The sequence below is a fragment of the Tenrec ecaudatus genome, chromosome 16, assembly GCF_050624435.1.
Source record: "Tenrec ecaudatus isolate mTenEca1 chromosome 16, mTenEca1.hap1, whole genome shotgun sequence".
Taxonomy (NCBI): domain Eukaryota; kingdom Metazoa; phylum Chordata; class Mammalia; order Afrosoricida; family Tenrecidae; genus Tenrec; species Tenrec ecaudatus.
Window position 1 is genome coordinate 87,383,763 of NC_134545.1, and position 27,836 is coordinate 87,411,598.

The 27,836-nt window shown below is 50.9% G+C and overlaps 1 protein-coding gene across 2 annotated transcripts; it reads left to right on the forward strand.

The window, feature by feature from the left end:
• Positions 1–37: 37 nt before the first annotated feature.
• On the forward strand, positions 38–27,362 carry SFXN2 (sideroflexin 2). 2 transcript variants are annotated; one of them, XM_075534934.1, is made up of 12 exons: positions 38–117; positions 8,727–8,888; positions 9,008–9,178; positions 10,198–10,296; positions 10,732–10,807; positions 12,157–12,242; positions 13,768–13,828; positions 14,196–14,262; positions 14,847–14,896; positions 15,229–15,278; positions 16,757–16,804; positions 17,777–27,362. In XM_075534934.1, the coding sequence occupies exons 2-12, from the start codon at positions 8,728–8,730 to the stop codon at positions 17,874–17,876; spliced, it is 969 nt and encodes a 322-aa protein (XP_075391049.1). In that variant the 5' UTR covers positions 38–117; position 8,727; the 3' UTR covers positions 17,877–27,362. The 2 variants fall into 2 exon arrangements, with proteins under 2 accessions (XP_075391049.1, XP_075391050.1); XM_075534935.1 differs by lacking the exon at positions 38–117 and adding an exon at positions 4,244–4,466.
• The last annotated feature ends 474 nt before the right edge of the window (positions 27,363–27,836 follow it).

A 27,836-nucleotide genomic window follows, 5' to 3' on the forward strand; every position in this document is an offset into this window, starting at 1 on the left:
TGGGGGCGGGGCGGGATGGGGGCGGTTCCTAGGGCGTGGCTAGCCGTGCCCAGACCAGGCTTCCAAAGTGAGTTTCATTTGGTAGCAGCTGTTTCAGTGCATTTATCCCGCGGTCAGGTAAGTGCTCTTGGGCAAGAGGCTGCTTGCCACGTCTACTTTCAGTCCCCATGTCCCGGTAGGAAGCTTTGATTTCTTTCTCTAGACTGGTGGGCTGCAATTTGGGCTGCAGCGTGGGCTGGACGCTGGACCTGCGGAAGCCACGTGGCACAAGGAATGGCCTGGGACTGTCCCATCTGGGTCCCTAGCACCTTCGAGTGCTAAGCCGAAGGGCGGGGGCGTTTTGGGCTGCGCCCCCACTCCGTACTTTGTGAGAATCTGGGATGAGGGATCCTGGTGGGAGGGGGAGGAGGTAGTCTGTTTCAGGACGCAGTGGTTAAAGCGTCTGAACCCATCAGCCAAGGAAAAAGATTTGACTGGTTGTTTCGGTCAAGATATACCTCATTGGAAACCCTATGGTGCAGTCCTATGCTCAGTCCTGTAGGGTCGCAATGAGTGGGAGTTACTGGATGGATGGACAGTGGGTTGGTCCTGAATTATTTGTGCATCCAACCAATTCTTAAACATGAGCTGCTTGCATGCCTATTTCAGAACCTTGTAGAGAAAAAATTCAGTTCAGAACCTGTGCACCATCTCTACAAGGACCCCGATGGCACTGTGGTTAAGAGCTCAGGTGCTAACAGAAAGGTCAGCAGATCAAACCCATCAGCAGTGTAAGAGAGACAGTCTCCTGTGTGGATTACAGCCTTGGAAATCCTATAAGAGTTGTTCTACTCCATCCTGTAGGATCACTGTAACTGAATGACATGCCAAACGACCATCTCCAGTCATCTCTAGCTTGATGGCCTTTTTGTGAAACAGGCAAGGCACATTCCTCTGAGTTGTGTCTGTGCCTAGCATTATGGTTCCCTTGAAATGACAAGAGTGTATGTGCCAACTCAATTAATCATTAATCTCACTCCCCCGCTAGCTGTAACCAGGTTTTGCACCAAACCTCACCTATCTCAGTGGTCCCTGTGCAAACCTTATCGAGTCTGGCTGCCTGGTGTGATGTTCCACTTTGCTCTAGGCAGGTAATCATGGGTAGAGAAAATGATCTGCACTTTCCCCCATTTCCAGAGAAGACCCCAGAGAAGGTTTGGAAGCTTCTTCCCTGAGCTGTGTTACTATTTGCTGCAGTGTCTACGTCCAGGGCTCTATGGGAGGGGCGAGCAGTCCTACACTAGTGGCAGTAGGTTATCCCCCTCTTTCTCTTGTTCCTTACCTTTTGCTTAGAAAACAAGTAGGCTGTAGTGGAAGGAGAAGGAGCCTTGCGGCATGGTGGTTAAGTACTTGGTTGCTAACGGAAAGGCTGAGGCTTCAAACCCACCAGCGCATCTGCGAGAGAGAGAGAGAGAGAGAGAGAGAGAGAGAGAGAGAGAGAGAGAGAGAGAGAGAGAGAGAGAGAGAGAGGATTGCTTCCAGGAAACTGGAAGGGCAGCCCTCCTCTGACCTGCAGGGTGGCTGTGAGTCAGAATCAACTTGACAGCAATGAGTGTTGAAATGGGTTGGTAGAAAGAAACTGTCCAGGTGATCCTAAGCCAAGCCTCATGACCCTGGAGAAGGAAGACCCTGGTTAGCATCAGCTTTTGGGGGGACTGGATCTTATGGGTTAAGGCATTGAACTGCTGACTGTAAGGTTGGTGATTCTAACTACCTGCTGCCCCAGGGGAGAAAAAGGAGGCTGTCTGCTACCTTTAAGATTTATCATCCCTGAAACTCTACACAGGGTCGTGGTGAATCAGAATGGGCTCAGTGGGGGTGGGTTTCTTGATTTATATCAACTTGAGGTTTTAGTACAGGGCACCGAGCTGCCTGTGGACCTCTCTGGACCTCTCTGGGCTTCCGCTTCCCTTTCTGTGAACCGAGGGATTAGGCTAATGCAATTGAACATTTTCTCACCCTGGGAAGCAACAGGAGGTACTGGACAATCACCTATTTGATTTCTAGCTCCTCCTTGTTCTCAGGAGTGGGGCCACCCTGTTTGGGAGCTGAGAGAACAGTAGTGGAAGAAAAGTTAGAGACGACCTGTAGTTCAAGGAGCCTTGAACTCAGAACCTTCGATGCTCTACTGCTAACCAAAACATTAGGGGGCTGGAACACACCCAGCCACTTGTTAAGATACCTCGGGGAAGAAAGAAAAGCCCTCTGGAGCACCCCTGCTCTGACCCATCACTCGCTGTGAAGCAAGTCTGCTGCTGGCCATTCCAGAACCAAGTCAGATGCTGAGTTTGACTTGCAAAAAGTGACATTGCCCAAAGACCCAAGAATAAGTTGTAGCTATTTCATGAAGGCAGCTGAGACAATGACCCACACCGACCTGGGCCCCTGCTTAGGAGCTCGGCCGCATGATCAAGGGAGGCTGACTTGAATCAAGTCACTAAATAACAAGGCAGTGATCATTGCAAAAGCCCCAGATCCTGCTAAGGAGAAGCCCGGGGTGCCCTGGGGATGTAACTGGCTTGACTTCCCTCTAGAGCCTCCAAGAGGTTCCAGGTCCTCTGTCCTGAAGAGAGGAGGGGCAACTTAGAGGGTGGGTGGACGGTGGGCGTGTGGGAGTGCACCCCACAGAGAATTTAGATTTTGTTTTTTTTAAAAAGCCCACCTTGCTTGCCTTTCCTTTCGCAGAAGACAGGAGCTGGGCTGCACCCCCCACCCCCTGAACTCTGTAAGGAAGGCAAAGGTTCTTGCATAATTTAGCAAATGGTTTCCCCGTTGTGGTGGGCGTGGCAGAAGGGTGGGGGACTTTTCAAATGCTGAGCTGGACAGTGGAGAGGTGGCAGAGAAGGACTGAAGGGGTGGGTGGTTGGGTGATGGGGGGGGGGGGTAGCACTTGACTCAGTCTACTTTCTCCAGTGGCTTCTGGAAGCTGAGGTGGTGTAATCGACGGGGCCAGGCCGACTGCGTTTAGAGTCAGGGCAGGAACCCTTGCTCCTTCACTAACCCAGAGGTTAGCGGGTCCAGCCCCTCAGCTGCTCTGTGGGAGAAACCACGTGGTCACCTGCTCCTGTAGAGGTTATAGCTTTGGAAACCATATGGGGCAGTGGAATTCTACTCCGTCTTATAGGGGTCACGACAAGTTGAAATCATACAACAGAGTCTGGAGAAATGAGTTCTTGCCCCTCCTCCCACTCTTGGGTTCAACTGGGACTAAGCGAGAGGACTTTGGTCTTTGAATCAGCCTGCCAGACACTGAGTCAGCCTGTCCTGGAGGGCAGAACCCAGCGCTACCGTGTGGGCTTCCCGGGGACAGGAGACAGGCAGGCAGAGTTTGGGCAGTGGCTACTTGTGCCTGGCTAATGCCTGCTGCCTACTGACATCAAGGCTGGCAGGGCCGCTGTGGTGACTTCAAGCTGGGCCTCTCCGGGCTCCTTCCACGGCCAAAATGACATGCCCCTTGGCAAGCCAACCAGCTGACATGTCTCTCATTCTAAGAAAGATTGTGAAATCGCCTCACAGGAGGAGAGAGACCCAAGTCACAGGCTTGCTCGAGTCACACCTGTTGTCCCTCCAAGAAGTAACGGCAGTGAGGAGGGTGGAGGCACGTGGTACCACCCAGAGGAAAAGCTGAGAGCCGAGCATGTCCTTTGGACTTGGGTCCCCGACTTGAGAACCTCCTGGCTCTAGAGCAGCGGTTCTCAACCTTCCTCGGGCTGCAACGCTTCATATAGTTCCTCATGTGGCAGTGACCCCCAACCATAACATTATTTTCATTGCTACTCAACTAATTTTGCTACCCAAAGGGGTCATGACCTACAGGTTGAGAATCGCTGCTCCAGAGGAAGGCAGCTTCAGAGGCCCGTGAAGTTTTCTCAGGACCTAAGAGGTGAAGCCCTTCCTCCAGCAGGGGCACAGGAAGTCTCCCCCAAGAGCAGGTGATCTGAACTTGGGCTTCTAGCCTCCTAAACTGTGACAAAATAAATCTACATTCAGTAAAGCAAAAACATCATCGTCATCAGAATAAAATTAAAATGGACCACCACTCTCTTTCCCCCCTCTGTTGGCTGTCCCCCCCAGCCCCCATCTCTCTGGTTGCTCATTTTGTGTGTGTGCTGGGTGGGGGGAGGGGGGAGTCCCTTCTTCAGCATGTTTCTAGAATGGGGTGCTACTTCAGGTGTGCCCTCAGCTTTTCACTGGGAAATGCTCTTACGGCCCCAGTGCTGCTGACTCTGTCATCTGCTTCTAGCCCAGGCCTCTCTGCTCTGGGATTCTCTCAGACCTGACTCTCCAAAGGCCAGCCAAGGGAACCTCTTATTCACAGACACTTGGATGCCTTCCTCAGGCCGACACTGCGCTGGGCACTGCCGGGCACCGGGGCCACCGAGCAAGAGGAGTGCTGACTTGGAGGAGCTTTGGGTCTGAAGAGGGAGGTAGGCAAGTTGTTCATCTGGACGGAGCCGCAGAGGGTAGTGACAAACTGTCACAGCGCTGAAGGCGTCCGGAGCTAAGAGGTCTGAGGGCAGAGGAGACAGGAGATGGAAGGTGCTGCCCAGAAGAAGACGAGTCTTAGGCTGAAATCCGCAGGATGAATGGAGCTTGTGTAGTGGAGAGCAGGCGGGAATAGCGTTCTAGACAGGCAACGGGACTTGCAAAGCAAGGAGGCTGCCTCACATTTAAGGAAGTTCCACGTCACTTGAAACCCAACGCGTGGAAAATCAAACACACTGTTTTCTCCCTAAAGCTAATTTCTGAGATGCTCCATCTCTGTTCCCTGTGGCCAAAGTCAGAAACCCCAGGTGGTGGGCTAGATATTTGTCACTAGCCTGCTTGACGAGGCTGAAAGCAAAACAAAACATGGCTCAGGATTCCCTCTCTGGTCTGTTGTGGATAGAGTGGGTTAGGAAGGAGACAGCCACTGTTTTGGGGGGGTGTGCACGCACGCGCGTGCACGCACGCACAACCCCTTTTGTTCATTCAAACCAGAATCTAGGTAGGTGGTACTGTGAAGGAGTTTTACAGCTATAACTAAAGTCCCTCATTGGTTGGCTTTCAATTAATCAAAAGGGAGCTCATCTTGGGTGGGCCTGGCTTAATCAGATGTAAGCAGTTGTGGGGGTGGGGAAAGGGACTGCTACATGACTTATGTCACTATGTGTCAACATTGACTTGACCACACTTAACAAAATATCTATATTTCTTTCTCTCTGCTCTCTGGTTGAACCTTGACTGATACAATATTCCCATTATCACTGCCTTGCCTTAATTAGCCTAAATGATTAGAACTGTTTTACCTGTAGGTTCTACTAGCTATTGCAATGGCTACACAGAACTCACAGACAATATTTAGGTGTAAAGAGTCTATTAAGGACGTTGACGGGTGGCCATGCAGATGAGAACTGCTCAGGAGATAGTGGTTCAATAGCACATGTCCCAAAGGTCTTTCAGGTCTGCCTGAGGGACATCCCACTCTGGTGTCAGCTTCAGTCTGAAGGCATTCAATGCAAGCTTCACAGGTCACCAAACCCAGCTCCCTGAATTAAGTGCCCAGAAGCGCCCCCACTTCAGTAAGCTTCAACCTGAAGGCACTCCGCTCCACTTCTGCAGGACAACAGGCCCAGCTCCTCCAATTTAAGTGCTTAGTGGCGCCCCACTCCACAAGCCAGCCTCCTGCCCCAAGACACTCAGGTTTACTTGCTCTGTGGACTGGGCGGTCCATCCCCCTGTTTCAGGCTCTGGCTCCTGGTTCTGCTGCTACTCCGCTGACGTCACAGCGGTCTCCTGGATCCAGGAAGCTCACCGCACAGGGTTCTCAGGCCCAGAGCACTCAACCCCTGGCTCTTGCTGGTCATGACATCCTTCCTCCTGCTTCTCAGAGGGCTTATTTTATATGCAGCAGGATGGCAGTCCAGGGACTCCTGTCAGCATCTTCACACTCTGTGTCCCCGTCCCCGGCCCCTTCTTACTAGTCCCATGCAGGAAAAGGTCATGGTGGAGTTAGAGATGTTGGCTGAAAGAACCACACTAAATAATTCACAGCTCCTGCAACCACTTAGCAAATCCTAAACCTCTGCTTCCTTAAAAGGCTCCAATTCTGGGGCCTCCTCTCTGACGTAGGCCACCTGTATCCACTTGAGCCCCGACATCTTGCCCAGCTGGTGCCTCTGCATGCTGAGAGGTCCCAGCCCACTCTGTTGATTCACATGCCCGGCATGTGCCTTCCAAATCACAGGTCTGACCTTGCCACACTCTTGAAGTTCTGCCACTGCCCAGTGCTGATGGGACCTGGTTAAATTCCAAAACTTCCCCATCCTTCAGTGTCTGCATCCATAAAACGGGCTTAAATGGGAAGTGTCTTCCTCATAGGGCTTTTGGGAATAAGAATTGTAAAAATGCATATCCCATGCTAAGCAAAAGCTCAGGCATACAGTAAGAGCTCCTAAGTGTTAGCTGGTCTCTTCACCGCCTTCTGGTCCCCACAAGCACTGTTCAGTTTCCACACTTTGTCTGAGATACTATGCCCCCCATCTGGCTAATGTTGAGTCCTTATTTCTTCTCTTCACAGTGTGTTCAGAATCCCGCGTTCATCTTAGACACAAACCAAACGTACTGCCTTGGAGTTGATTCTGGCTCACAGGGACCCTTAGGACAGAGTATAACTGCCCCCGTGGGCTTCCGAAACGGGAACTGCAGAAAGCCTCTGGTGGCTTGAACTGCGAACCTTGCGGTTAAGAGGACAGCGTGGAACCCACACCACTACCAGGACTCCTTAGATCCAGTGACCGTGTAATCTGTCAATCAAACTGGGAAGCTCTTGAGATGGAAAAGAGAGTTGTGTTCATGGTGACCCTGGGACAACAGTTCCAGGAAAATGGAGATGTAGCCACCACCCGGGTTTTAGATTCTGCCACTCTGGCTTCTCACTGCTTGTGGGGTGTGCTGACATAACTGTGCACTCCTGCCCTTGTCCTGGGGTCACTTCCCCACCTCTCAGCTCTGGACGGATCTCACTCATGCAGGCGTGGGTTGAATGGTCTCCCCACAAAACTTGTGTTGTAAATCCTAACTCCTATACCCGTGGTACAGGAGCGTTAGGGGTGTAGTGGTAATGAGCTAGGCTGCAACCAACAAGGTCAGTGATTTGAACCCACCAGCTGCTCCGTGGGACACAGATGAGACTTTCTACTCCTGTAAAGATTTATAGCCTTGGAAATGGGTGTTTTTCTCAGGTCACCCTGAGTCACACTCAGTGGATGGGGTTGAGTTTGGGATTTAGTTTTTATACCTGTGCTTCAGGAGTCCTGGTAGTGCTGTCAGGAAGCATTGAATGGCTAACCTCAAGGTTAGCGGTTCAAACCCACCAGCTGTTCTCTGAGAGAAAGCTCTGTTTCCATAAAGATTACAGCCTCAGAAACCCCGTGCAGGTATTTTTTTAAAGTCATTTTATTGGGGGCTCGTACAACTCTTATCACAATTCATACATGCAGCCATTGTGTCAAGCACATTTGTGCATATCTTGCCATCAGCATTCTCAAAACATTTGATTTCTACTTGACCCCTTGGTATCAGCTCCTCATTTTTCCCCTCCCTCCCTGCTCCCCGCCTCCCTCGTGAACCCTTGATAAATTATAAATTATTATTCTCATATCTTACACTGTCTGACATCTCCCTTCACCCACTTTTCTGTTCATCTCCCAAGGAGGAGGTTATATGTAGATCCTTGTAATCCATTCCCCGTTTCTACTCCACCTTCCCTCCACCCTCCCAGTATCGCCACTCTCACCACTGGTCCTAAAGGGATTATTGGCCCTGGATTCACTGTGTTTCCAGTTCCTATCTGTACCAGTGTCCATCCTCTGGTCTAGCCAGACTTGTAAGGGAGGATTGAGGTCATGATGGGAGGGGGAGAGGGAGGTTGTTTTGACTATGTTGGCAGTCAGCTTGGTTGGGTTGGTTTCCGCCTGTGGTTATACTCCCGTCTGGGAATGGGTTTTCTTGGTAAAGAGGCCACATCCATGCAGGGTGCAAGGTAAAGGCAATTGTCTTTGAACTAAAAAGAGCAGATTAGGTCAAAGGAGCAAGCAGAGATAAGAGAGGCCACGTGAAGATCGCCAAGGAACGGAATCCAGAGGGATACAAAAGACATTTCCCCAGAGCAAACCGTGAGAGAGAAAACCGTCCCCTAGAGCCGGGGCTCTGGCTCTGACACCTAGCCTCCTGAACGGAGAAACGCGGTCTCTGCTTGTTAAAACCAGCCAGGTGTCTTAGAGCCACAGGCACACTGGCTCAGTGATGAAGGCGATCATACAAGTTCAGACCCACCTTTACCTCTGACCTTGCCTGCCTGCCCTTTGAGCCCAGGGCTTCCTCCTCCTGGTACATCTCTTCTGGATTCCAGGGCCTTGCTCACACCCCACCCCCACCAATCTCTGCTCCCCAAGGACGAGAGCTGTGCTGTCTCCTTTCCTGGTCTTCCCCCATGGCATGACCAAGCACAAGGCTGGCCACCAGCAGGCCCTCTGGAAACACAGGTTGGGGCCTGATGGCTCTGTCTGCTGACTACTCGCTGGGCCCTCCCCCCAGCAGTGGGTGAATGAATGTAGGCAGTGTACAATGATGGGAGGGCCCCAGGAACCCTGAATCTGGGGACGATCCTCATGCTTGCTCTGTCCCCACCTCTTGTGTGTGAGCAGGATGGAGGTGGACCTGTCAGGCTTCAACATTGATGCTCCCCGCTGGGACCAAAGCATGTTCCTGGGGCGGGTGAAGCACTTCTTCAACATCACGGATCCCCGAACGGTCCTGGTGCCAGAGCGGGAGCTGGACTGGGCCAAGCTGATGGTGGAGAAGAGCCGGTGAGGTGGAGGGAGGGGCTGGGTGGGTGTGCAGCGAGGAAAGACCCCCGGAATGAGGGAGAACGAAGGCAGGGAACCATCACTGGGCTGGGCTATCATCTTCTTGTCTTTGGTAACAGGATGGGCACTGTGCCCCCAGGCACCCAAGTGGAACAACTGCTGTATGCTAAGAAGCTGTACGACTCAGCCTTCCACCCCGACACTGGGGAGAAGATGAATGTCATCGGGCGCATGTCCTTCCAGGTCCCTGGGGGCATGATCCTCACCGGCTTCATGTTGCAGTTCTACAGGTGGGGACCGGGGAGTGGTGAGGTACAGCTGCCTGGACCTGGTTAGCCGGGAGCCACAGTGGGAGAATGATAAGCCCCCGGGATGGACGACTTAGAATCCCTGGGTGGTACAAAGAGTGCAACAGGCTTAGGTTGCAAACTGAAAGGCAGGTGGTTCAAGTCCATCCAGAAGGGCTTTGGAAGAAAAGTCTGGTGATTGACCTCTGAAAAAGTCAGCTACGGACAGCCCCATGCAGCTCAAGTCTGCTGACACACGCACCTTGCAAGTAGCTACTATTACCCCGCTTTTCTGCATGAAGAGCTGGAGTTGTAGGGAAGTCTCTTGTCCAAGTTCACACAGCCAGGAAATACTAGTGCCTGGGCTATCTATTGCCCAGGCCATCCTGACTCTTAATTAATAGACTATCCTAACTCCCTCTTTTTGAAGCGATGACTTAGCCATGCGTTTCATGTATTTTTATAATGCCACATTAACATACATCGAAAGCAGGAGGCACTTTTCCTTGTATTCAGTGGGCAGATGTGTGACTGCTGGCGAACCCCATGGTCTTTCCATTCCACTCTTTCATGAATGTTGGGAAGCCCTCGCTCATACCTCGTCCCCTTCCTTCCCTATCCCATTCGTGCACTGATTTAGCCAACCTTGACGGGGAGCCCTGCCTGGTGCTAGGTGTTAGGAATATCATCCCTTCCCTCGGGAAGCTCCCAGTTTTGTGGAGGAGACCAAGAAGTGAACAGTGGCCAGGCAGCTTGGTAAGGGGCAGGTTCAAGGCTGGAGCTGGTGTTGACTGAGCAGGGTGCGTGGAACAGCTCACCCTCTTTGGAGGGCCAGGGGTAGGATGGGGAAGGTCCCAAGGAGGAAATCATGGTCTCGCAGGCTTTGCCAGGTAAGGAAGGGGCAGGGAGGGCGTCTAAAACAGCACAGACCATTTGGGAAGTTGCAGGTGATGTGGCTAGTATATCCCAAGCCTTCCCTCCATCCTCCTCTGCCCTGCCTCTCCTGGTTTCTCCGACTGTAGGACAGTGCCGGCGGTGGTCTTCTGGCAGTGGGTGAACCAGTCTTTCAACGCCTTAGTCAACTACACCAACAGGAATGCAGCTTCCCCCACGTCGATCAGGTAGACCAGCTGCACGCACGTTCATTCCTTCATGTCTTCATTCGTTTCGCAAAAAAAATATGTCTTGAGCGTGCTTTACGTGCCACGCTCATCCTAGGCGCCCAAGGGCCATTGTTGACTCAGACAGGTGTGGTCTCTGCTCTCTTGGAGGGTAAGGTCTAAAAAGAAGACAGCTGCAGCGACCTCAGATTGTGCGTGGTGCCCTAATAAAAACAGGGTGACAAGATAGAGAACCACAGGGGTGCGGTCTGTGGAGACAGGTGGATCCGAGAAGCGGAGATAACCTTTCAGCTGAGTCTGGAAGGGTCAGGATTCAGCCAAGTACAAAGGTGCTGATGAAGTTGGGGACTCATCATGGGCAAGCTTGCCAGACTTTCTCCCTCAAGCCAGCAGGACTCCCTTCCCTGCTTCAAAAGCATCTCTCTCCTCCACTAGGCAGATGGCGCTTTCGTACTTCACAGCCACAACCACTGCCGTGGCCACTGCCGTGGGCATGAACACATTGACAAAGGTACGGTCTGGGCTGCTGTGGACAGTGGTGGCCACTGGGGGGCAGCAGAGTCCTGGGCAAAATCAGCCATGCCCGCTGGCTGGATGAATTGGTATGCCCAGACTAGTCTCGAGGCAATAGAACTGGTTCTCAACCTGGGGGTTGAACGACCCTTTCACAGGGGTCGCCTAAGACTATCTGAAAACACACATTCCCGATGGTCTTAGGAATCAAGACACTGCTCCTCTATCCGTCTCCAAGGGGGGTCCACCCACATGCAGATACAGTACCTGATGTGGTAACATCATCGCTCCAACCCATCACATACACCCCATGTAAATACAGGTGTATGTGACAGGGTTGGCGCCATAATGTACTTATACAGACCAGTCACACATGTGTAGAGAGCAGCTACTGTGTAGAAAGCAGCAACTGAGTTGAAAGCAGCAGTATTGGAGGTAAAACGACACTTCATGAATTATAATTGCATATTGTTTTTGTGATTGATCACTATGCTTTAATTATGTTCAATGTATAACAATGAAAATATATCCTACATATCAGATATCATAACAGCAGCAAAATTACACTGATGAAGTAGCAAAAAAAAAATCATTTTATGGTTGGGGGGGGTCACCACAACATGAGGAGCTGTATTAAAGGGCCACGGCATTAGGAAGGTTGAGAATCACTGCAATAGAGGGAGCTTCAAGAAATTTTGTGGGGAAAATGCTATTATCTTTTTTTTTTTTTGCCATTATCTTTTAATTCTATTTTTCCATGAAATCCTTTCAATCAGTAGGGTGTTACTGGGTTGGGCCTTCTCAGGCAATTCAGGGACTCTGGGGAATTCAGAATGGTGTCAAACCACAACCTAACTCCTTATCATCAAGTCTGTCCCTATTCACAGCCACCCTGACGGACACAGTGGAACTGCCCCTGGGTTTCTGAAGACTGTAACTCTTGGCAGGAGTGGAAAGCCTCCTTTTCCTCCAGCAGAGTGGCTGCTGGTTTCTAATGCTGACCTTGGGGTTAGCAGCGCCACTGGTAACCACTATATCACCAGGCTCCTTAGGAGACATTCTGTCAGGGCCTGAAAATTCACTGTCCAGGCGATGCCGCCTCCTCACGGCCCTATAGGACAGAGTAGAGCTGCCCTGTAGGGTTTCCCAGGCTGTAATCTTTCTAGAGGCAGATGGTCACATCTGTCTTCATGGAGTAACTGGTGAATTGGAACCACCAGCTGGCTTTTTCTGTTAGTAGCCACTTAACCACTGTACCACCAGGGCGTGACTTGTGAAGACTTTAAACTTCCACCATCCTCATCTCCCGGTGAGCCTGACAGTCCCCATGGTTCCCTCCTCTGACAGAGAGCTCCGCCCCTGGTGGGCCGCTGGGTGCCCTTTGCCGCCGTGGCAGCAGCTAACTGTGTCAACATCCCAATGATGCGACAACAGTGAGTACATTCCTTTCTACAAAGCACTAGATTACCTGTGCCAGGTGTCAAGACAGTGGTGGGTGGGCTGTGGGAGGCGCCTCAGTAGGGCCTGAGGATCGCTCTCCCCCCCTTCCCCAGGAGTGGTGGGTGACTTAGGGTCAGTCTCTGTGGTCCATGTTGAGGGAGTCACTTCCTGGATCGGTTGCAGACTAGAGGAAGTTCTTTCAACTGACACTGTTTTATTTAAGTTGTGACTGCTGCCTACTTCCAAAGCCTTGAGGATGAAGTAAAGACAGAAATGTCAGAGGAAGAATGGACTAAACTAGGGTGGGGGAGGGAGGGGAAAATGAGCTGATATCAAGAGCTCAAGTAGAAAGTGTTTTGAGAATGATGATGGCAGCAAATGTGCATGACACAATGGATGGATGTATGATTGTGATAAGAGTTGTATGAGCCCCCAATAAAATGATTGGGAAATAAAAGAACCTACTATACCAAGGGCCCAATAGGCAGCCGATGTCTAGAAAAGAGTGATGACATTTGTACAAATAGCCTTGATACAATGAATCTATGCATCGTTATAAGAGTTGTGAGAACCCCCAATAAAATGATCTTTTAATAATAATAATAAAAAAGAAAACAAGCGTCTCAAGATAGGACAGAATAAGAAGCTCTGAAAGAAGCCATAGGAGGGCCAATAGACTGCTGGCTTCTAGGCACCAGCCTTAAGCTTTCCGTAGGAATGGGAAAAGACGAAAGCGTAGCTGTGGCCCATTAGGAAGATTTAATGAGGTAACATGCAGAAAGCACAATGCCTGGAACATTATACATAAACACATATAGTGAACGATAGCCCCCCCCCCCTTTGTCATTATTGCCAGCAGCAGCAACAGCTGCGAGCCCCGTCTTCTTGAGATGACTGCTAGCTAGTGGAAATGTTTCCCAGTATAATGGAAATGTTTCCCAGTAGAAAGAGCACCAGCAGGACAGGCCTGCGTGTGGACTGCTCCTCTCTGCTTCCCCTGCACTGGCTGGTCACCCTTTCCCACCAATGAACGAGTCCCAGCCAGTGCCTGGTCTGTTTCTGTGCTGTCCACAATGGCCTGGAGCACCACAGCCGTCCTACGACTCTCGGTGGAGCAGCCACCCACTCTGTCATCGGGGGCGGGCGGGGGGTGGGGGCTGGGCCTGAGTCCTTGGAAGGTACCATCTTGTTGGCCCCTTACCAAGTGCTCTGCAGGAGGTGCCAGGACTATCCCCATTTTTCAGAGGAGGAGAACTGAGGCTTTAGGAGAGTCAGTTAATGTGCTCAGGGTCCTGCCTGCTGCAGTTCCAGGAGCCCATCTAGGAGGCCCAAGTGCAGACTAGCTCTTTGGGCTATTACCCGTGCTTGCTTCTGGGGTACTCTTCAGTGGGGCCCAGAAGGAAGGCTGAGGTCCAAGCCACTGGCCGTTTCCTAGAGCTTTGGGCTCCTGGGGTGTCACATGACTGGCAGGTGTCCAGCACCTCTTTCCTAAGTCCAACAACCCCTGTCTGTGTGTAGGGAGCTCCTCCAGGGCATCTGTGTGAAGGCCAGGGATGATACAGAGCTTGGCCATTCTCGGGTGAGCAGTGGCCTTCCTTTGGGGCGGGCAAAGCACCTTCCCCCTCACTCCCGTCCCTCTCCTTCGTGGCCAGAGACGGCCCAGGCACCACATATGGAGGGACCCCGTCTTCATTCCCCGTCGCTTTCCCTGCTTTCCTCTGTTCAGAACATGGTCCCCTGTCCTTCCTCCATTCTCTCTGGTCTTGAAGCTGTAAGCGTCTGGCTGGGAGGGAGAGGGATCAGTGAGGTCCCCCCAGGCCCTGTCAGAGCCATCCCTCCCCCTTGACTAGCTCAGCCTTGACCACGATCCTCCCCAGCCGTACAGTATGGCCCCGAGGTATGCTAGATCAAGCCATTCCTGACAACATACTCCTTTCTACCTTCAGAGAGCTGCAGCCGTGGGCATCACCCAAGTGGTTATTTCCCGGATCACCATGGCAGCGCCTGGCATGAGTAAGACGGGGGAGGGCTCCTGGGCGGGGGCTCCTGTAGAATATGGTGGACAGGGTCCTCAGCTACACTTGGCTTTCTGGTAGGAGGTGGGACCCCAGCCTCCACAGCCTTGCTTCCCAAACTGGTTTGCTTGAATGCCAAGAGCTACAGGAGGACCGAACGGGGTTCCTGGAGCAACAGTCAGCCAGAGACTTGGGGGAAGATGCTGTGTCCATTTAGCAGTCCTCACCAAGCGTCTGCTATGTGTAGGCCATGGTGCTGGGTGCCAGAGACAGTGTCAGAGAGGAGAAGTTGTCTGCCCTTCTGGGGGACCAGTTACAGAGGCCGGTGTACATTGTATTGTTCTAGGTATTGTGAGTTTAGGGGAGGAGGCTTTGGGCCTGTCCAACTATGATTACAAGTGTGCAGGTTGGGAACCACTGTTCTGCTGGGACTTGGCTCGAGGGTAGGGGTGGCCATCCCCATGCAGAATGCTCCCGAATGGAAAATATTCCTGGAGCTTTGGCAGGGAAGGGGTGTGACTTCAGCAGGGCACTTGGACGAGGCTTCTTGCCCTCCCCCAGCTCCTCTCTGGTCTCTCCTAGTCTTACTGCCGGTCCTCATGGAACGACTGGAGAAACTGCACTTCATGAAGGTGAGTAGCATATCCTTCCTGCGCCCTCACCTGTGTCAGGGAGCGCCTGACCCTGCTGTCATGTGCTCACTCCATCGCCCCTTCACCTTGCTCAAGCCTAGTCTACACCAGGCCCCAGGCCACCTGTTTTAGATGCTGCAGCGGCCTTGCTGACCTTGTGTGCAGAGAGCGAGGCCAGCAGGTTTCCCTGCCACTCCCCTCTGCAGGGCTAAGCGATCCTGCTGAGGGGGAGGGGGGGTCCTCTCACTGAATGGCTGGCCGACGGGTGGCAGGGGGTGGGTGACCTTAGCTAGGGCCATGCCATGTGGGTCTCTTCTGTTTGTTCTCTGCAGAAAGTCAAGGCGCTGCATGCCCCGTTGCAGGTCGTGCTGTGTGGGTGCTTGTGAGTATAACCTGCTTGGTGGCTCGGGTCCTGACCTGGCTGGGGGACCCCGGGACTCCCATTAGGTGTTCTTGTGGAGCACATGTTGGAGAGCCACTCGCCCCTCTGCCTGAAGTTAAAAGTGGCCGCTCTCAGGCTAGGAGGGGGGAGTCCCTCTAGAGAACTGTACCCTGGCTTTTTGGAAGGTGAGACACCCTACACCAGTTACTCTGAAAAGTAAGGTACTCGGGGTACCTGCCCATGTTGGGGTCTGCCTTTGGACTTTCAGTGTGGAGGGACAAGAATGCAGAGACTCGGCTTTGGCGGGGCTGTAACGTGCCCCAGGAAGTCTTGCCTGCATTCTGAGACGTCTGCCCGCTGGCTGGGCATGACCCCGCATCATGCACGTTCTGCACAACCTGGGAGCGGATGACAACCGCCATGAGCTACTGGGGGTAGTTTCGAACTGCCGACCTTGCGGATCACAGCCCACCCGGTAACCACCACGCCACCTGGACTCCTCCCTAGAGTTACGTAGACTATTAAAGCTAGTTGCTTTTGGGCTGATTCCGACTCCTGGTAACCCCATATCTGTCAGGCTAGGTTGGTGCTCCCTGTGTTTTCAAGGGCGGAGTTTTTGGGAATGGGGTTGCCAGGCCTTTCTGTTGCGCCATCTCTGGGTAGACTTTAACCTTGAACCTCTTTCGATTAGCGGCCAAGCACGTGAACCGTTTGTACCACCCAGGGAGCCCGAGTATACTGTCATCATCCCCTTTTAGGAAAGAGGAAACCTTTTAGGAAAGATGGCTGGTAACTGCTGGAGCTCCATTTGCCCCATAGCTGCCTTGAACGTCATGCGAATGGAGTGGTTCCTCGGGGCTCTTTGTGTACATGCCATTGGCTACTCCCGGGGACACTTGGATGTGGGTGCTGCTGCTTCCTGCTGTTGGCTGAGCACTCAGTCGCTCAAAACCACACAGCTCCTGGGTGGCAAAAATGGGATGCCAAGCCAGGCCTGCTGGGTTCTCAAACGTCATCGTTGTCAGGCCTTGTTTCTTAAAATATGGTCCTGGACCAGCAGCAGCATCTGAGGACGTAGAATTGGAGAGTCTCCAGCCCTTCCCTGGATCCACTGAGCCCACCTCCACATTTCAACAAGCCCTTTGAGTTCTGTGAGGAGCTCTGCCCTCTCCCGGGCACCCCTAGCCCAGGGGTTGGGATGGTCTCAATGGTATTGGGTTGGGTTGGGTTGGGTTTTGTCTGATGGATAAAGGAGCAGGGCCTTGGGCTCCCTGCCTCTCCCTCCTTGCCCACACATCAGGCCCTGTGGCTGTGACTGGTCGGCTGCCTGCATCCCTCGCGACCTCATTGTCTCTCTCTTCTGCTCAGATCACCTCCCCCCACCCCAGCTGGTTGGGGAGCAGGAGAGAGAGCTGGAGGGTGAGGACAGGTCTGTGGGAAGAGACCCCTAACGCTTTTGATTTCTCTTTCCTTTACAGCCTCATCTTCATGGTGCCCGTGGCGTGCGGACTCTTCCCACAGACATGGTACCCGCTGCTCACTCCTCGCTTTGCTTTACTGCTTGCCCGTCCTGCCGACGCCCCCTGACCTGCCTGCTGCCCTGAAGGAGGGAAGCGGGGTGGGGACTGCAAGGGCAGCATTTACCCAAGGGCAGGTGCCCATTGGCCTGAGCGCTGGGTCTCTTTACCGCGAATGCATGGCAAACCGAACCAGACCTTCTCGGGGTGGGAGAAGCCAGGAGGAGGGGTGAGGTCTCGCTCTCCCTGCTGTGTAGGGACTCCTTTGGGAGAAGGTGAGGGAACCGCGGGCTTCCCCTGACGGCTGGGCCACTGGGAGGTCTTTGGTTGGGTCTGGCTTTAGCCTGGTTCAAGGTTGCAAGAGCATGGACTCCTCCCATCTCCCCTTTTCTGGAAGGTCCTGGAGGGGACATGGAGAGCAGGGGGATGATGGGGAAGGGAAAGGAAGCAGGTTGGGAGCAGGTGCCAGGAGACCAGGTGTGGCATGGATACATACAGGGAAGATGCTGGCCTCGCAGTGGGCAGTGCCCATAGAATCGATTCCCGCTCATCGCCAACCGGGCAAGACTGAGTAGAGCTGCCCCGGGGTGTCTGAGGCTGCAAATCTTTACGGAAGCAGCCTGCCACATCTGTCTTCCTGCTCCTGGGGCTGCCGGTGAGGTCATACCACAGACGCTTGGGTGGGCAGCGGAGTGCTTTAACCAGTGTGCCACCGGCGCCCCTTTCCCTTCATTTGGTCCTCCTGGGCCAAGTCCCCTGTGTGGCAGAGCGCTGACATGTCGCACGTGGGCATGTGGGGAACCCAAGGAACCTCAGCTCCAGGGAGGTGAAATCCACCCCAGTGTGGGGTACAGAAGCCACTAAGGTTTCTGGCCAGAAGCCCACGGAGATGGGGGAGAGGGAGGGGCTTCTCAAGCTGGCATTGGTGGCGGGCTGCGTTTCAGGAAGCATTGTGCTCACTGCCCTCTCCTTTCTTTTCAGCCGACTGCCTGTTTCTTTTCTGGAACCTGAGCTGCAAGACACCATCAGGGCCACCTATGGAGACCGCGTGGCTCATGTCTACTTCAACAAGGGTCTCTAGCTGCCCCGCCCCAGCAAGGACCAGTCCTCCTCCAACCTCATCAGCTCTTCCCTGGCTGCAGTGCATGCCCGGCCCTCGCACCCTTGCCTCCAAGGCCTGAAGGCCAGAGTGGGTTTGGGGTGGGTGGGGGGCACACAGACCAAGGCTCCCTACTCCCAACCCCCATTCCCTGGAGACCAGGAGCGCAGAGAAGGTGCTGTTGCCTGCAGGGGCAGACACTCAAGCTAACCAGTTGGGTGCCTGGAGAGGCCTTTGAGATGCTGGGGTTCCAGCCACAATTGAGGAGAGGCCGCTGGAACCCAGAGAGGTGCTGGTTCTTCCCCCTTCTCTTACTTTTCCACCCTAGCCAAGCCATGGCATCTTTGACTCCCGCCGTTCCTACCGCGGTCAGAAGGAGGTGAGGCAAAGCGTCTTCCCCTGGCCTTCTTGTCTCTACCCTGCCCCACTTGCCGCCCCGTTGCCCCCGGTCCGGGGGGTTTCTTTGGGAGTGCTGTCAAACCGGATCCCTCAGGTTCCCAGGAGTCACGAGAGCCAGAAAAAGCTGTCTGCCGGGCGGTCGGGCCGGGCCTGCCTTCTGACTACTACTCACTTTGTTCTCCTGCCCTGGGTCTCTTCTGGAGATCTCGTCTGGGACACTGGAAGTTCTCCCCACTGCCCCCCCCCCATTTCTGCCCCCCCCCCATCTGCTTTAAAAGAGAAACCCACTAGGTGGAATTGAACAGAATAGATGTAGGCATACACCTCACACTGTAGTGAGCACAGCTTCCTGGCTGCCTCCCTTCCTCAGCCCACGGGGTCAGACACCAAAGTGAGGCTGGTGTCCGGCCCAGGGGGGAAATCCACCCGGACCAAAGTGCCTGGAAGGACGCAGGGCACGTAGCAAAGCACAGTCCCCTTCCTTCCCTCCCCCAGCGTGTCTGCCCTGGCCGGTGTCCCCAGCTCCACAGGGAGTGTTGTGGCTCACCTGGGGTTAACGTGCAGATGAATTTTGGCCGGGAAAGTTTGCTGGCCCTGTTCAGAGGGTCATCCCTGTGAACTGAATACATTTCTTTCAAGGAGTCCAAGGAATTTCCTGGAGACGAAGTTAAATAATACATCCTGCCTTCAGTTTTGGCCTCGGCCCGGAGCAGGGGACACCACAGTCAGGGCGGGTCCGTCTGTTGCTTGGGGGTCATTGTTCATTTTCCTAATTTAGGGCGGTGGGAGAGGCCGCTGCTCTTTGCTGGCAACCAGACGCCTCACAGAATGGGAGTCGAGGTGTGGTAGAACAGGGGTTGAGAGCCTGTCTCTTGAGCGGCCAAATCCAGCTGCTGCCTTTCTCTGGGGTGCACTGGTTAAGGGCTCCCTGACTTAACGAACCCAAGGTCAGCAGTCCAGCCCACCCCGCAGTCCTGGTCATCAGCTCCTAGAAAGATCCCAAACTCACTGCCCTCAGATCCATTCCCACGCTGAGCAATAACCCTATAGGACAGGGTAGAACTTCCCCGCTGGGTTTCTGAGCCTGTGACTCTTTACAGGCGTAGAAAGTCTTGTCTTCATAGCAGTGGGCCTATAGGACACGTAGAACTCCCCCTGGTAGGTTTCTGAGCCTGTGACTCCTGATGGGAGTAGAAAGCCTCGTCTTGCTCCCTCGGAGTGGCTGGTGGTTTCAAACTGCTGTCCTTACAGTTAGCTGCCCTCACTTTACCTTGCTCCCAGCAACAAAACCCAACGAGGCAGTTCGACTCCATCACACGGAGTCACTCTGCTGGAGTCATGTGATGGTGCTTCACAACAGCCTGGTTTTATTTGTTGTTGTTGTTTGTGTTTTTAATATCTGGGGGCTAAGAATGTTTTCCACCTTTTAAAAAGAGTTGTGAAAAGGAAAGGACAAAAAATAAATAAAAGAAAAGGACAAAATGAAGAATACGTGATCATTGAAAAAAGATCCGGCTCTTTACAGGAAACGTTCCCTCTGCCCCAGAGCAGGCCTTCTTAAGGTTGGCCGTCAGGGTTGCGTGGAGCGTGCGGTGGAGGTGGGGAGCCTTGTTATAACGGACTGGGGGCTCCACCCTTAGAGTTTCGGGTTCTGTGGCTCTGGGACGGGGTCTGGAGATGGTACTTGTAATCATTTCCCACTGATGCTGATTCTGTCGGTCTGGCGACGTCCCTGAGAACCACTCAGCTACAGAGAGGGCCGTCTCCCCTGAGACCATGCCATCCTGTTTTTTTCTGACTCCTGCCCTCCACAGGGATTTCAAGGCTGCTCTGAGGCATCTCTGGGTGGACTTGACCTTTCAGCCTCTCTGTTGGCAGCCAAGGGCATTAGCCACCCGGGGCCTCCTGATGACCAGGTATTGGCTGCGACTGGATTTGTCCCTATGTTTTTAAAGCATTGGTACATAATGTACACGCCATAGGGTTCATCCTTTTAACGTGTACAATTGCATGGTTTTTCATATGGTCGTCAAGCTAGGCACCCATCCCCGCTATTTGGCTCTGGAACATCTTCATCCCTGAAAGATCAAACCCTGTGTCATGAGCAGTCACTCCGCAGTCCCGCCTCTGAGCCCATCACGAACACTCGTCTTTCTGTCACTCTGGAGTGACCGGTCCTGACCCTTCCGAGCAATGACACAAGCAGCCGGTCGCCGCTGTGTCTGACTTCTGCTTGGGTCCAACTCAGCTACAGTGTCAACTCACCTCCGAGGGTTTCTCGCTTGCGTACTTACCCTCCACCAAGCATGGCGTCCTTCGCTGGGAATCGGTCCTTCCGGATAACGTGTCCAGGGGAAGTGAGATGTCCTCTCCTCAGCCTTGCTTCGGAGGAGCATTGTGGCCATACTTCTGAGACAGATTTGTTCATTCTTCTGGCCGTCCGTGGCATGTTCCCCGTAACTCAGATGTGTCGATTCCGCCTTCCTCTTTCCTTGTCCGGCTTCGTGTGCTTGTGAGGTGATTGAAAACCCCGTGGCTTGGGTCAGGTGCATCTCACTTCTCAACGCAACACCTTGACTTTTCAACTCTTTTAAGGACATCGTTCACAGCAGATTTGCCTAGGTAATTTGTTTATTTCTTTTGTCTTTTTCTTCCCCATACGATTTCATGACTGCTGCTTTCGTGGGCATTGGTTATAAAATGAAAATATTTTAAAATTATTTTATTGGTGGCTCTTACAGCTCTTCTCGCGATCCATACCTACATCCTAGAATGAAATTCTTCACAACTTCAACCTTGCTTCCATTTAGCATGCTATTGCTTATTGGTCTAGTGAGGGGTTTTGCTTTCTTTAAGCTGAGTTGTAACCCACACTGAAGACTGTAGTCTCTGATCTTCATCAATACGTGCTTCATGTCCTCATCACTTTCATCAAGCAAGGTTGTGTCATCTGCACATTATAGGCTGCTAGCACAGGTGGTTGATCCAGTTGCGATGGTGTGTTCTTCATATGATGGAGCTTCTGGGATTGTTGCTCAGCATACGGGTTGAGTGACTGGCGAAAGGGCATAACCTTTTCCCATTGTGACCAATGCAGTAGCCCCTTGTTCTGTTCGAATGACTACATCCTGCTGAACAGAAAGTGCTGTAAGGTTGCTCCATCTTGTGGCACGTACAACTTGATTTTAGCTGGTGTTGGAGCAGAAAAGCCTGTCTTTGAACTTGCTGCCTTCGGCCCGGAGACTGCCTCCAGCTTCTGCCCATTACCAGTGACAGATAGGAAAATGTCACCCGAGGTAGCCAGAGCTCGGGAGCAATTCCTCACTGATAGACTCTAGTTCTTTTTCCCTTTCAATTGTGTGTGTTTTTTAATAAAAAAGAAAACATACAATTTGCCATTTCAGCCATTTCTACGTTGACGGTTCAGTGACATTAAGTACATTCACAATGTTGTGAAACCCTAACCCCAATTTGTCATCACTCCAAATAGAAACCCTGCACCCATTAAGCAATAACTCTCCACCTCCCCTTCCCCTTAGCACCTTATACTCTCTAACCCACTTTCTCCCTTGGGATTTGCCCATTCCAGGTAGTTCATGTGGGGCCATGCAGCGTCCTTCTGTGGCTGGCTTAGTTCACACGCTTTCTTTCCAAACTCAGAAACAAAGCTCACTGCGTGGAGTTGACTCTGACTCCCAGTGATCCTATATGTAGTTCTACCCTGTGCATTTCTGAGATTGTAACAGGAGTAGAAAGCCTCGTCTTTCTCCCGTGGAGCAGCTGGCAGTTTCAAACTGCTGGCCTCTTGGTTATCAGCCCAACACGTAACCACTATGCCACCAAGCCTCTTCAGTTTACTTCACCAGAGCTTTTTAAGCTTTAACCACATTGTAGTGTGCACTAAAACTATTCCATTTTTGTTTGCTTTTACATTTTAATTTTTAAAAAGTATTAAAAGGTCATTTTGGTGGGGGCTCTTACAGCTTCTATAACAATCCATACATCCATTGTATCAAGCATATGTGTACATGTGTTGTCGTTGTTTTTATGACATTTACTTTTTTTTTTTTTTTTAGGACTAGCCCATAAGGTTTTATTTATTTATTTATAAATCATTTTTATTGGGGGCTCATACAACTCTTATCGCAATCCATCCATCCATCCATCCATCCATCCATCCATCCATCCATCCATCGTGTCAAGCACATGTAGACATTTGTTGCCATCATTCTTTCTCAAAACATTTTCTTTCTACTTGAGCCCTTGGTATCAGCTCACTTTCCCCTCCCTCCCTCTCTCCCCCTTGATAATTTATTATGTATTTTTTCATGTCTTACACTGTCTGATGTCTCCCTTTACCCACTTTTCTGTTGTCCGTCTCCCAGGGAGGGGGTTATATGTAGATCCTTGTGATAGGTTCTCCCTTTCTCTCCCACCTTCCCTTTACCCTCCTGGTGTGTCTACTCTCATTATTGGTCCTAAGGAGTTTATCTGTCCTGAATTCCCTGTGTTTTCAGCTCTTTCTTCCCTGTACCAGTGTACATGCTCTGGTCTAGCGGATATGTAAGGTAGAATTGGGATCATGATAGTTTGGGGTGGGGGAGGAAGCATTAAAGAACTGGAGGAAAGTTGTATGCTTCATCAGTGCTACACTACACTGACTGACTGGCTCGTTCCCTCCCATAGACATTTACTTTCTATTGGGTCCTTAACTTGATTGCTTCTTAAGGATTGAGTAATACTTCATTGTATACAGCACATTTTGTTTATCTATGAATGGTAGATGGAGGCACTTGGGTTGCTTCCACCTTCAGGCTGTGGTGGGTAATTTTGCAGCGAACATTTGTGTACAAGTATCTGCTTTGAACCCCTGTTTTCAGTTCCTTTGGATATTGGAATTACTGGACCATGTGATGATCCTTTGTTTCAATTCCTGAATGCCACACCCCTCAGTGGCTGTACCAGCTGTGTCCCAATGTATCCATACAGCACGGGTTATTTTCCAAGGGTTGGAGTCTGACCTGTCTTAATGGGTTTGATAGTGCCATCTCATTGTGGTTTTGACTTGAATTTCCCTGGTGACTGATGACATTGAGCATTTTCTCATGAGCTTTTTTAGCTACTTGTATATCTTACTTGGAGAACGTCTTTAAACGCTCTTAGAAAATTCTGGTGAGCAAGTGGGGGCTGCAGCGCTTAGAGGCACTTCCACTTACATCTTGACCCCGTTTTTGTCAAGCTTCTCTGCTTTCTCTGAGTTGGTCCCGTGGGGTGTGAAAGGGAAGGGGTTCGAGTGAAGGAGTATGGGTGGTGCACATGGCTAACATGCTTGGCTGCTAATTTAAAAGCTGGAGGTTCAGGTCTTCCCAGAGGCACCTTGGAAGAAAGGCCTGGCGATGTGTCTCTCAAATAAACCAAAGACAGCCATTGAAAACCCTGTGGAGCGCAGTGCTATCCTGACAGGGGTAGGGTCTCCAGGAATTGACTTGCTGGCGACTGGTAATTGGTAGAGTGACTGAAGTGGCTGGTGTGGGGCGCGCTAATCCACACAGTACCTGGTTCTGCACTTGTCTTGCTTTGTAATTCTATCTGAACTCAGAGCGAGGAAGAGTAGTTGAGGCTAAATCCCCTGTGTTTGCCAAAGAGAACTGAGATTGCTCAGTATTGGATGATCTAATAAGCAAGATAGGCATAGGGTTATTTGTGTTCATTCATTTATTCCAGGCACCATACTATTCCGTAGTTTCAACCACATCAAGTAGGATTGTACAACTGCTACCAAAATCAATTTCTAAACATCCTTCTAAAAAAAAACAAAACACATCCTTCTTGAACTCCTTGCTGTTAGTTCCCCTTTACCTCCTCCACCATATGCCTCGCCCCCCCCCCCAAGGAACCCTTATTCTAGTTGTTGTCTCTATAAATTCATCTATCCTGGGTTTCATAAACCTAAAAACAGAGAGACACAACAGATTCAAGAAGTGACACTTTTAACCAAGTCCAATATATCATTTTAATCTACTGTAGTCATCTCTCCAATACTCTGTCTGATAACTAGTTGTGCTTATTTATTAGTGTGTAGTAAACAGTTTCACTTTTCTTTTTCTTCTCTCTCACAATCTGCTTCTGGGAATGGCTGGCACCTGTCGCTCTCCTAACCCCACGGCATCTTCCAACAGAATCAAAACCTCTTTTCAAATTTACAGTCCCTGGCAGGGACTGGATACCCAGGAGGCAAGGTAAGCACGGGCTGACTTATGTTTACTTGTTAGCCTGTAGTGAACAATTCCACATGGGTTGTGGGTCTCCATGGGTTGTGAAATTGTTCACTGCAGACTATAAGTAAGCACAAGTCAGTCCGTGCTTACCTTCCCTACTGAATAATCCACCTGAAACTTCATGATAGTGATGGTCCTGGCCTTTGCATGGAGGCGGCGTGCAGTGCAGTGGGTAGTTTCCAGGTGGCCCTTTCTCCCACCAAATGACTGGGTAGGACTACACAGGTGAAGATGGAATGCCTTCCTAACAATGCAGATAAAGTGCATGGTGCCTTGTGGGAGAACAACCATGCAAACGAGGTGTATGGAAACCTAACTAGTGGATTGGTCCGCTTTGTCATGCTGTTAAAGCTTAAAATGTGCCACCACAAAAGCAGGAAGCAGGGATCACTGCCATCAAAAAGAAGAGGTGGGAGTGGAGCACATCTTGTAGACCCAAGGTCCTCGTGCTGGGAACCTCCTAGACTCAGAATCCAGCTGTAACTTAGGAGCCAGTGAGAAACAGAAGAAATGGAAGAGAAATGGTGACAGTAGAGGCAGTAAAGCCAGGGGATTAGCAGAAGACAGCACAGTGAGCTCCTTAGCCCACGGAGCAAGAGAGCTGAATACTTTCAGGCAGGAGACTTGCTCGAATTGTGCAGTGGGATGCCTCTGGGCACTCACTGGTAGAGTGAAAGAGCTTTGTAATACTTGCCTGAGCAGGGCAGGGACCAAATGGCCCAAGAGGCCAAGGACCAGGGGGAGGCCTGCCTGTGGGCACAGATGACAAGAAGCTGTCCTGACCAAAGAACTGTATCCTGAGCCTTTCCTGATCCTGTCCTGGGTACCTGTTAAATTGTGAGTGTTGTTGTTAGGTGCCATCAAATTGGTTACAACCCAGAGCAACCTTATTCACAACAGATCAAAATGCTGCTGGGCCCTGTGCCATCCTCACAATTGTTCTGTTCGAGCCCATTGCTGCAGCGACAGTGTCGCTCCCTCTCCTTGAGGGCCTCTCTCTTGCTGTCCCTCTACCAAACATGATGCCCTTCTCTAGCAACTGATCCCTCCCGACGATATGCCCAAAGTATGTGTAAGAAGAAATCTTGCCATCCTTGCCTGTAAGGGACACTGACCATACTTCTTCCAAGGCAGATCGGTTTGTCCTTCTATCCGTCCATGATATTTCAATCTTCTCCTCCAGCACCATCATTCAAATGCACAGATTCTTCTTCGTCTTCTTTATTCAGTGTCCAACTTTCACACGCATATGAGGCCATTGAAAATTCCATGGCTTGGGTCAGGCGCATCTTAGTCCTCAAAGTAACATCCTTGCTTTTCAGTATTTTAAAGAAGTCTTTTGCAGTAGATTTAGGTAATGTTTAGCCTCAGACTGTCTACATATATAGTCTATGAGTTCTATGTGGCTACTGTAATGAAGTACCAAACTCAGCAGGGAAGTAGTGAGTATAGTAGGAGGGACAGGTCAGAATTGGTTAAAAAAAAAAAGTGTAGGTTGCAGGCTTTGTCTGAAGTCTGCCTCAGGAATCAGCCTTGCGTTGTTGATCTCATTTCCTGAGGGAAGGACTAAGGCCGATTTGTTTTCTGTACATTTGCCTAGGCATCTGTTACCTTATGCAGTACCTGAGAAAGCTATATCAAAATAATAGAATTATGGACCGTCACAAACGAAGGCACAACTTTTTCCTTCATTCTTATCTTTTCCCACTTTGCCACAGGTTAAGCTAAGAACAACTCACTCTCTGGGCTCAGCCAGGCTGTAAAATATTCCCATTTGTATTAGACCTGAACTTCTAAAGCTTCTGGTTTGTGGAAGGCTGTGGTGTATAGTGGGAATTCTAACTCCATTTTGAGCCTTGGTGGACATTCAACCTCCCTTTGGGTTCCAGCTGACCATTAGCTAGCACCACGACAGCTGCCATGCTCTCAGGCAGCATATGTTGAAAGTACATTACAGCTCCCCTGGCCAGGCTGGGGAGGGGCAGTCTTTGCCTTTAGGGAATTTATCTGGGTGCATCCTTAGTAATTTATAGGAGGGGTATTAAGACACACATGGTTTTGAGTCATTACCTTGATCAACAAGTAGCCAGGTTGTTGAAAGGTTCCCAAACCGATCCTATAAATTTTTATAATCTGCAATTGTATACGTATGTCTATCATGGCCCATTCCCTACACGTGTCTTCCCACCGTGGTGCCCTGGTGGCATAGTGGTAATGAGTTAGGCAGCTAACCACAAGGTTGGCAGTTCAAAACTGCCAGCTCTTTGGAAGAAAGATGGGGCTTTCTACTCCTAGAAAGTGTTACAGTCTTGGAAACCTACAAGAGCAGTGCTACTCTGTCCTACAGGGTCGCCACAGGTCAGATTGACTTGATGGCAATGAGTTTGAGTTTGGAGTAGTCTTACTTTTGAGAGTGATTAATTGATCTGCCGCCATTAATGGTTTTGTGATTATTTTCTTTGTTTTTTATGGTCTAAAATTAGCCATAGGAGCCTTGGTGTAGTGGGTTATGCCTTGGGCTGCTAACCACAAGGTCAGCAGTTCAAAACTGCTAGCCACTCTGTAGGAGAAATCGAGACTTTTCTAATTCAGTAAAGAGTTACGGTCTTAGAAATCTACAAAGACAGTTCTTTCATGCCCTGTAGGGTCACTTGAGTCAGAATCAACTCAACAGCCATGAGTTTTTGGTCTTTAGTCCCATGGCTGTGACTCCTTTGGACACTCTTAGGGCTTTTTGCTGTCTCTCTCCCTTGTCTGGATGCTTTGTCTATGTCCTATATACAACTTAATAAAGGAGTTTTCTATAAAAGGTTTGTATTTGAGGTTATTTTGTGCTAGAAAACTCTAGAGGAACTTGCCTGCTACAAATGAAGCATTGTTCTCTGCCATGGACTTTGCATCTGTTCATTTAATTTACAAACACTGATGGAGTTCATGACTGGGTCTGCACTGGATATGTTCTTGTTCTTAGTTGCTTTCATGTCTATTCTGACGCATGAACTCCCTGCCATTGAGACAATTCTGATTCATAATGACCCCCTTAGAACACAGTAAAACTGTCCCTTTGGGTTTCTGAGGCTGTAAATCTTCCAGAGGCAAAAAGCCTCATCTTTCTCCCATGGAACAGCTGGTGAGTTCAAACTGCTGACCTTTTAGTTGGCACCCTAAATAGTAACCCATGACACCCAACGGGGCTCCCAATCTCAGCAATCAGTTATTGTAGAGACTTTTTAAAAAGACCTGGTATGCCAAAGAAAAGGCTGCA